Raw genomic sequence first — 11,037 nt, 5'->3', positions numbered from 1 at the left:
TCGCAAACAGGTGACAAACCCCTACCACCTCTGTGACTTTAGCTTCAGTATTTAGTAATTAGTATGAGGTCAATGCTCAGTATGTCAAAACACATACTGTTGCCCTACAACTGGTTCAAGTTTTTGCTCATAAGCTCTTAACAGCGACAGTCAGTTCCAATTCTACCAGCATAGCATTGAATTACTTGATTGATCCATGTAAGATTTTACCTGAAGTAGGGGCTATAGTCTCTTTTTTTTATTACCTAGTATTTCTGTCAAAAACAATGGTACTGAACAACCATACACGTACAAGTTAACAAGCGGCACAACAACATCCATTTATAGTCTCTTTTTCATATGTATTCTTGAAGCATGTTTGTATTTCTATTTTAAACATGAATGAACATAAGCATAGTGAGCTCTGAATGTGCCATTATGCCTCTTTATCTCTGAGGGTAAAGAGCAGGCATGTGACCTGGTGTATCATGCTAATAATTCTGTTATTTTTCTGGTGTAACGCTGTGTGCTTGTGTGTGCATGTGTGTCTGAATGTGTGTGTGTTTTGTTTGTGTTTTTTTGCGCCCCTGTAGATTGAAGAAGACATCTCAAAGCGCTACAACAACAGACCAGTTAACCTGATGGGTGTCCATATTTGAGCAGAGATGGTGTTATTTCATATGAATAAATATTTTATTTGATGCGAAGACTTGTGCAATGGTCTCCTTTTTAAAAGGAATTGCGAGCTAAAAGAACGAGAGGAGGGAGACAGCGAGAGAGAGAGACTGAGACACATGATTGAAAATATTGAAAATATTTAGAAAATAGCATATACGTATGTAAATATGTCAGTAAGTATATTGTAAGCATTTTCTGGAGGATGAAGCAGTGCTATGATTGGGTACATCTGGCAATTTTAAGTGATTCACAGTATTAAACCCCATTTGAATGTTCATTAAGACTTGATGAGCACCTACGCATGGCTCCTTTAAAACATTGTTGAAATCATTATCAGTGATCAAACCTTAATTTGTGAGTGATGCATTTAGTGGAGACATTACTACGTTTTAGCTAACCACACAGGTGTCTCATCAGCTCCCCCCCCCCCCCCCCCCCCTCCCCTACTGCATGAACCAGAATGGAAATGAGCTCCTGCTAATTGCTAACCGGCCTGGTTGGATTATGGGGATGGTGCTACCCTGCGTTCAGCCTCTCGGCTTCTGTTCCGATTCATACCATGAGTCCCCATCAGGGCGCAGGGCTAGAATGACACGCCTCATTACCGGCGTCGCGTGGTCTTACCGTGGCCAACGAGGAGCGGGGCACACCAATGCCTCCTGGCGTGTCATGACGCTGAGCAATGACTCCTCGCAGACAGAGCTGTTCACTCGACACTTGCTTACACGCACGCACACACACACACACACACACACACACACACACACACACACACACACACACTCTCACAGACAGTCACACACACATACACACTCACTCTCACAGACAGACACACACACACACACACACACATACACAGAGCCTTAACTGTATGTATTAATGGGAAGCATCCACAAGGTCATACTCTAATGTTATCAAACACTGAATGGTCATTACTAAGTGGATATTCCAAGAAACACTTCATGCCATTTAACCCATGTTGTACTCGGGATTCTTGTTGCGCAAGACATGTGATTTGTGGTCAATAACTGGTATTTCAGGCTGAATGGATGGTGATGATTATGTGTAGTTCTACATAACTACATAGCATTACACTGGAGACATCTTGTGTTAAATTAGTCTATTTTAATCTAAACTGTAACTGATAATCGTGAGTAAAACTTTTTTTCTAATCCTGTCTATTGAATTCTAAAACGTTTTCTTGTCATGTCTTTTAGCATTAATCTTCAGTGTAACCCTTTGGTTGGGTAATAAGACACACTCACACACGCTGGGCCCTTAATTCATTGTTGCTTGTCTAGTCCTCATATAAATCCCCATGTTTGATTTACAAATTTCTCCGCCCTGATTTGTGATTAATTCTTTACCTTTTTTTCAAAATGTATAGATTTAACTGTATGACACAACATCCCTAAAGAAGTTGAGTTGAGTTTGACCTCAAGTGGTATTTACATCACGTTGTATCCATATTAAGTGGAACCGTTGAAGTCCCAAGAAATGTTCTTTCTTCTCCTGAGTTTCTGTGCCAGTGCAACAGACTCCTCTCCTTCAATCTCCCTTTGGTGCTTTGGTACAGAAAACAATCTCCAATCAGCCCTTGCCACTCCATCATATGGTGTCCTCCCTGGCTAGCCCGGGGGGCTGGCGCCATAATCACACGTCAGAAACACATTACGCTCACAAGATTGAAGAGCCAATGTAGCCTACCGCAGCACGTCTCTGCTTTCGCATACAAACACACAGACAACAATGCAACTCAGACAGACAGCTTTCACGGTATGCTCAAAAAACTGTCCACGAAAGACCAAATTTAAAGTCTATGCCTGTCATAATTTTGAAAACCACCCCTGGTTTAAGAATTAAGTAGGCCTGTACGACTGATTTAATTCATTACTGTCAGTGTCTTGGTTTGACAGAATCTTTCAAAGCTCTGCCCCTTTCTGTGAAACCCACCTATCATGTTGTCGTCATAAACATCTTTTGGTGACAGAAGAAAGGGCGAGCTTTCAATGCGCTGGGTGACATTCAACCTGCACAGATTTGTTAATTACGTCCTGCTCCTCTCCCAGCACAGTTGGGGGGGGGGGGGGGGGGGGGGGGGGGGGGGGTAATTTATGCTGCCTGTCACACCCATCCCTTTTATTTTTTTCACACTCTACCATTTCTCATTTTTCTATCTCCATCCATTCATCCAGTCATCCATCAGACCAGGCAGGCCCAGCTCTCTGTGACAGAAACCATTTCAGGGAGAAAAGGAGAGAAAGAGAGCGGGATGATGCAAGTGAGGTCCAGACATTTGTCAAATCACCCGTAGGAACGGGTGATTATAAACAAATTCTCTCCCGCTCATTGGGCGACACACGTAATTATTCAACCCCTTCCCATCCTATCCCCCTCCCCAATCCATCTCCCACAATTCCCTTCATCCCCGCAGTGGGCAGATGTTCGCATGCGCTCGCCAGGGTGAGACCCAGGCTGCGACGGCCCAGAAGGCTGGGGTTGCCAAGACAACTGGCCGTGCACCCCTACTGCTGTCACTCCGCCTGTGTGGCCCAGCCATTGATTAGGGCATGCAGTCTGCATTGCTTCCCCCACCACGTCCCCCTGTGCCGCAAGCCACTCCTTTCTGTCCTCCAGTCAGGCTCTACCCTGCTGTAGCTCTGCCATTCATTCGCCCTCGCACAAGTACACAAATATACTGCATGTACTGAGGAAAACATTTGAGTTATTTAGCGAGTCATAATATTTCTCCCTTGGGTTATTTGAACTGTATGGAAAGCTGGTGTTGCAGCAGCAATGGAGTCAGAGACGGAGACAGAGGCTAAGTTTTTGACATTATTTAATTATAAAATAACTACAAACGTAAAGCTAGTTCTGTCTGAGATCATGAGTACATCAGAGTACACTGCCAAATTAGAAATACATTGAAAATACAATGTATGTGAGACTGTCATGAGCTGTAATGTGGCTTTCACACGACAGTCTTGTTATTACATTTATTTATTTTTATTACAACAGTACATTTATTACATGTCTATTAATCTCTTAAATAGAAAGTATTATCAAAAATGAAATGTTTTACAGACACAACATTCAACTCTACGTCTATTGGTGGCTGGGCTTTCTCCAACCAGAGGCCAAGGTGAATGCAAAATGAAGACTTTTTAACTGCACAGCACCACTGCTCTGACTTCAATAACATCACAGTCGTGCCCGGTCAAACCGCCAGCTTTAGGTGACTGTGACCTTATTAAGGAGAGTGTAGGCACATCAACATTTCTTCAGGCTACCACCTAGGAACACAGGACACTAAAAACCATTTATCAGTCAACGCTAGGCCTCTGTCCAGTAACACTCATGCTAACACTGCTTGCTCTAAAAGCAGTCAGACTGGGACCACTGAGTCAGACTGGGACCCCTGAGTCCTGGTGGTCGGATGAACAGGGCCTCTTCCTCAGACGCTTAGCCTCATTCTGCAGCTTCTGCCGGATGTAGCCCTTGATCTCTGCATCCGTCTTCCCGGGAAAGAAATACTGAACAGTTCCTGTGTAGGGAGCAAAAAAAAAAGCGTGGGAATTCACTAACTTGTGAGAGCCACAAACTGACTTCTTCCTCCCAACGCTTCTCAAAGTACATACTGATTGAAGCATTCAGAACTCAAAAACAACATGTACAATTGGATGTACTTCGGAAGTTTGTTTGTAGTGTAGACTATTTCCTCGAATGTAAAATATGTATTTAATATTTTAGAGTTTAATCAGTCTAAGTAGGGTTTTGACTGAAAATAATGAAATAAAGACAGATATATGGGCCATTCTACCGAATTCGTGTAATATGCAGTCCCTCAACAATAAAAACTATTTACAAAACAATTAGGTATTTAGGCATAGATATTTAATTAGAAAATGTTATGGTCTATATAAACCCAATGCATTACATGAGATAGTGATAAGCTAAATATATACAAAATCATCATTTATAGGGTACTTTCTATTGGGAAGTAGCTGTCCCCAACCCTGACATCTAAATTTCAATGCCTTTAAATAACACTTTTCAATTTTTTTAGATTTTTTTCAATGATTTAATTCCAAAGATCTTTATGATTGGGTTGAAACAGAACTTGGAATATTTAGATTTATTGTGGGTTTAATTTTTAAATCAATTTTCTATACTCAAAAAATCATGTCCCTAGTTTTCATGTCACTACCGAAACACAAGAGTTTTAGTCCATTGGCTGAGCATGTGTTTTAGCCACGACTCTGCATTTTTGACCATGCAGTGACACTGCATCTCTGACCCTCATGGTTGAATGGTAAGTAGCTAAATCCCATAGTTTTTATATAAATGTGTTCCAAAGTCTGAAAATCGACGTGTAACCTTAAGAATTGTCACTACCGAAACGCATGTTTTCTTCAATTAAGTAAACCTTTTTGGGTTTCATGGAAAATCTTATGTTTGTATGTGTGTTCACCTCTTCAAAGATGTGTTTGCATGCCGTGTGCTTGTTAGAATTCTTTATTTATGCTTAAAGTTAGCTAGAATTGTCACTACCGAAACAGTCACTACCGAAACACATGGTAGTGACCTGATGATTTCAGTAGTGACAAAATGAAATGGTAAGTAGTTCAATCCCATCATTTTTAAATAAATGTGTTGTGTGGACTAAAGGGCGGCCCAGAGCACTTTTTGGAAGATTTTGGGAGAGAAATGAACATCCATCCAACAGTGCAGTCACTACCGAAACACTGGATGTCACTACCGAAACAGTGCAGCACTACCGAAACACAGGATGTTTTGTAAAAAATTAAGTATATTGAGTAATCAACTAAAATGTTATGATACTGATTGGATTAATGTATGTTCAATTTCATCAATCAACAACTCTGGAATCAATATGATCAGTATTTTGCATTTTACAAAGAAATATTGCACTTAGATTTTGATGAATTGTATAAATTGAACTTGAACATTTGGTAAAAAAAATCATTTTTATGGATTTCATTTTGAAAACCTTCAAGAAATATTTGTAAAAATACTCTTCAGAGAAGGGAAGGAAACACAATCTGAACAGGTCAATAATAATACTTTTTTTACTATAGTAAATGTGATGTTTCGGTAGTGACAATTTTTGGAAGAGGAAAAACATTCCAACACATTCTGAAAATACAATATAAAAATTGACTGTTCTTTTACTAGATAAGTGTACTTTAGATATGGTACATTATACATACGGACAAAGTTTTGGGAATAAAACATACAAAAAATCAAAATATTTCTGACCTGTCTTTGCACCAATTCGGTAGAATGGCCCATATAGAAGACTGTGTGTAGTACTTACTCAAAATGGCCTGCACCTCCTCAGTGGGCAGCGCAGGCTTGGGCTGGCCTCTCTTGTTGTACACCACCCCAGAGATGGAGTGAGAGGCCAGGCAGTCCCTCTCGTAAAGCCCCCGCAGCAGATCGTTGGTCAGCTTCTGTGCCGTGGTGCCAGTGTTGCACCTCTCCAACAACTCGGGGGTGATAAACTAAGAGCGCCAACCAGTGTTATTTGTATGTATTTAAGAAAGGATAATCTGCTAATATGTTAATTAATAAAATATACTGTTGTAACTTCAAGGGACAGAGCACTGAATCACTGAACAGACGCCTCTATGAGGAGCTGTTTCATCTACATTGAACTGTTGATCACTGGGAAACGAACTGTGCAATGAGTAATGATACCTCTGTGAAGAGTCGGTTCCTATGTGAGGCATCCTGTGGTTTCTGGGGAGGGCTCTCCTGCTTCGGCCATTGTCCATTCAGGACAGCTGGGGCAGTCAGCAGGGCTGGGACAGTGGTATCTATCTGTACTGGGACACTAGCCATGCTGGGGACTTCTGGGACAGAGGTCTTGCTGTCCCTATTTGCCCACATCTGAGTCTTCTCAATCAGGGCCTCAAGATGTCTGGCAAGCTTCCCACAAGCTGTTCAGTTTATTAGAGAAAGGGGGGAAAAAATGTTAAATGTTCAAATTCATGAAAGCTGTTTGTAAATTAGGGTGGGTAAAAGACATATGAGCCAACTAGGCAAGTCTGAAATGGTGAACATGTAACTTTGAAATAACTGGTCTACCTGTAAGGCACCGAATTTGATCCTTCAAGTTCTCCATCTCCCTCTGCATGCACAGCACCATGGCAATGAGCTCCATCTTTGAGTAGGACTGTAAGTAATCAGCTTCCTGGAATGTCAGAAGTGCACATCCATGAGTACATGATAAAATACTCACAGCCTAATTCAGCAGATTGCTTCAGACACACCTGCACAGCAGGTGCAGCAGGAAGTGCCACTTACCTCTGGAGAGGAACTGCTGTCCGCAAAGTGACTAGATGGGGGCCCTTCAAAGTCAGAGGCCTAAATTGACAGTAAACAACTAATTATTTCATTATGGTAATGGTTACACCACTTTAAAGAAGTTTCATTGCACCATGAAAACATATAAGCGTAAGGGTCAAAAGGTTTTGTTAAAAATATAAGACATTTCTAATGTATTTTGCTATTTACAGGCGTTGTAATTGACAGTTATTATGCAAGTGTTATTTACTCGTTATAAAAGAAAAAGATTACTTTAAAACTAATTTGAAAGAAACTTTTAAATGGCAGGCAATTCCAGTGACATGGCAATCATCCCTTGTGTACTCAACGTACTCAATGCAAAACGGAGGCAACATTAATCGCATTTGAATTAAGCGCTATAAAAGTATATCACTTTGCCCCATTGTTCTCCATATCTGGTGAGGCATGGCTGCCCTTTCTCAATCCGCCAAAATGCAAGCGCACATTGTGTCGCTTGGAGTCCCTGTCTGAGTCCCCCTTACAGTAGGCTATGGTGGGCTCACCAACCACTAATGGAGGCTATGTGATCATCTCGGAGTAATTGCTGCTACACAGGGGTCCACATCAACAATTACGTTACAAATATTGCATTGTTAAGAAAAAGCCCATACCCCAATGTTGAACTTATTGTGCCACGCAGTGGATGATGAATTTTCCTCTGCTTTCTCTTTGGCAGGATACATTTGTCTTCTTCGTTTCTGGAGACCGTGCTGTTTGGACAGTTAGTTGGTGTAATACCAATTAGCCTACTGTTTAGTGACCAAACATACTTTCTATATTAAGACACGAATGACAGAAATATTTCTACGACAGACAGTTAAGACTTGGTAATTTGAATTATCTTACACATATGGCATCCAGTTTTTGGTCCTCTTCCTCGTCTTCTTCATTTTCGTAATCAAGAATTCGCTTCGCTTTTGTTTTCCTTCTCATTTCTCTCCCATTATTCTATTTGCGCGGATGGAAACGGCGTTTCTGCAGAATTAGCTATGCTTCTTCATCAAATCCACCGGGTTTTTATGATATAGGGAAAGTGTGATCAGCAGAAGATATCTAAGTATATTGGTCGTTGATCCTCTAAAAGTACTTCAGCGCTCTAAGGGAAGACAGTTCTTTAGTCCCCATACCGAGAAATTAAAGCGGACGGATTTTGAACAAAATGCACCGTAGCGTAACGTGGCACAAGTCTGTGTCGATCAGATTTAAAGCTGTAACATGCATTGGGAGGAAGGCAATCAACGGGATGAGCGAGCGTGTTGCCTCGGGTTGAATTTTAAGGATATAAAATTCCACCCAAACCTAAACGTGATTTATTATTTGACATGACTACATATTTATACTTTTGTCTTAACAGAAAGTGTATTTAAGATTATTTTGCATTTATCATTTAGCCTACTGCTAAGACGAACCACCAACATGTTTGATTTATAAACAAGATGTAATTTAGCAATGTGATACCTCTAGCTGTTCATGACTTCACGTTTATTACAAACTCATCCACACATATTTTAAATCCAAAATGCAGTGTTGCAAAATTGGCAGCTGGTCCATGAACTATGTACAGTGAAATTTGGATTGCATTATTTTCTTTTTTATTGTTTCCTCCATATCATATCCTTTTATCTTGACTGGTATACCCTACCAAGGCAAAATGCGTACTGTTGTGAATTAATGCAGTTGGGATGGCACGTTTGCACAGGGGAAAGTCATTTTGACCTTTTTGCAGGCAGTATAGACATTTTAAATAATATTATAGCATTATCATTCACCCAGGAGATGCAGTAGCTTGAGTGATGGATGACTCCATCACTTCCAAGTTCGTGGGTGCTTTCAACTACAAGTAGGCTAATGTTTAGCCAAACACCAATGGAAATCATAACTTTTCCTCTAAAACCAGTCACAAGGATGTGAGGCGTCCTGTAAGATATATTGATAAATGAAAGCTGAAACTTTTCGCATAAGCCTACTTGATCACACTGAATGGATTCAAAGTGATTAGCTGTAACTTTTATGTCATGATGTAATCCATGTTCTTCATGCATGTGTCCCAGAGCTGATAATCAATTACCATGTGAGGGGTGATTTCCTGGTATTTTTTCTTTTTCTGAGAAGAGGGAGCTATTCTCCGATAATGAAGGCTCACAGAAGCTCAGATAGGAGAATCTCGTATTTGTTTTTATTGTTTAAGTCGCAGTTACGCATATTAGATTCTCTTGTTCCCCTTCACTATCCCTTCTTTTTGAGAACTCATAGTTTCCTTGTTATAATAAGATAAGCTTGATATACATACTGTATGTAAAGGGTTTCTCAAACTGACCACAGTTTTTTGTTGTTGTTTGTGTATATGTATATGTATATGTATATGTATATGTATACAGGGTGCGATTTGTCCAAAAACCAGAGGGGGGGGATGTTTTTTTTTTTATCCTGAAAAAAAAAACAAGCAATACATAGGCCTAATTCTCTTCATATACATGCATCATATATGTCTATGATATGATAATCGCTGCTATGCGCTCAGTTATTGTGCTCCCTCTCATTCACGTTGAAATACTGAAACCGAAACTTAAACTTTGAAACTGAAACGCAACTGTTTTGGACAGAACTCGCTAATTCAGTGAACAAATATTTTCATATTCATTGTACAGTAGCCTAATTAGCTGGCTTTGCTCATTTCCGTGTTTGTAATGTTATTGTTACAATGTATACATGTGTTTATGTGCATGGGGACGTTCGCGAATTCTGAGGATGCCGACAGTTCGGGTAAGATGAACAATTAGTTATTGCCAGCTATGTAAGCAAGTGTATGAAAACGCTGTCAGAACCTGTCTGTTTTTTCATTGTTTTTTTAATAATTGAGGGTTATCCCCCCCATGTATGAAATTCATCCAGCTGAGGTGGGGATGTAAAAACCAGAGGGGGGGTAAATCCCCACCATCCCCCCCGGCAAATCGCACCCTGTATGTATATGTATATATGTGTGTGTGTGTGTGTGTGTGTGTGTGTGTGTGTGTGTGTGTGTATGTGTGTGTCTTAGTAGGTCTCGTATAATCGTGATGTAATTATCTTGTAGGATGGCAAAAACACCACATGTATCCTTCAGAGGCCTGCCACTGAAGCATTGAGACTCTCCATATGGGCCTACTTGTCAGCTTTATTTTGATGATGCAAAATTACTACAGAGCAAACGACACCTCCAAAGTAGCATAGAGATGCAATGGCCAATCACAACACTTAAAACCATCTACCAACACTGATTATGACATTTATGTAGGGTACATAGATATGTGACACTCCATTAGATTTTTATAAGCCATTACTTTCAGATAATATGATGCCCTTCTGCCATCTAGTGGTGGTGGTGGCGGCCTTGTACTTCACAGCACTCTACATAGAGCACAGAGCAAAGGCTTTTTAATGCCAGTGTTAGAAATAATACATAAAAGAAAAGAATAATAAAAGAAAACAAAACAAACAGAGAGAGATTCAATTTTTTGAAGTAAAAGCTATGACACCAAATGTACCAAGTTCCTTGAGTCAACATGTCAACAGGTCAATGTGATCTGAGGCATAGCCTACAGACCGCAAGCGTATTATTATGTGACATACATTTTATATTTGAAGGTAATCTGTATATTTTGCTTTCTGGAACTTGAAATTACATAATTTGAAGGATATCCCACTGTTGGGACATTACCTTGCGCATTTGGGAGAAGCCTATAAGACACTCCGTTATCATCATTGGAGAAAAGCATGGGCCTGTGGTATGACATTTGTGTTGCTCAGAAATCTTTATGAAATTATTTAGCTATTATACTGACAACAGATCTTTAGGCTGAACATGTTCAGACCTAGGCCTATATTATTTTAAAACAATCTCTTCTGTATGGCCTTCCTTTTAAGTCGAACATGTTTTTAAATGACTAGATATGACTTTGATTCTACGTGAAATTATCAGAGATCATGGAAGCAGTTCTCACACAACAGCACACCTGGTTATTTGTTCCA

The 11,037-nt window shown here is 40.2% G+C and overlaps 1 protein-coding gene across 2 annotated transcripts in view; it reads left to right on the top strand.

Moving 5' to 3' along the window:
* The window catches only part of cdk5rap3 (CDK5 regulatory subunit associated protein 3), an 8,145-nt gene extending 7,459 nt beyond the window's left edge, over positions 1-686 (top strand). For both annotated transcript variants that reach the window (XM_080835750.1, XM_080835751.1), the window contains exons 14-15: positions 1-10; positions 573-686. The exon at positions 1-10 is cut by the window's left edge and continues 162 nt beyond it. In XM_080835750.1, coding sequence (XP_080691876.1) covers positions 1-10; positions 573-638 — 76 coding nt within the window. In that variant the 3' untranslated portion in view covers positions 639-686. The remainder of the gene's footprint in view (positions 11-572) is intronic.
* The last annotated feature ends 10,351 nt before the right edge of the window (positions 687-11,037 follow it).

Source organism: Sprattus sprattus, assembly GCF_963457725.1.
Source record: "Sprattus sprattus genome assembly, chromosome: 3".
In the NCBI taxonomy this organism is placed as follows: domain Eukaryota; kingdom Metazoa; phylum Chordata; class Actinopteri; order Clupeiformes; family Clupeidae; genus Sprattus; species Sprattus sprattus.
Note: the sequence above shows the minus strand (reverse complement) of the source record. Positions and strands in the feature narration are given on the sequence as shown.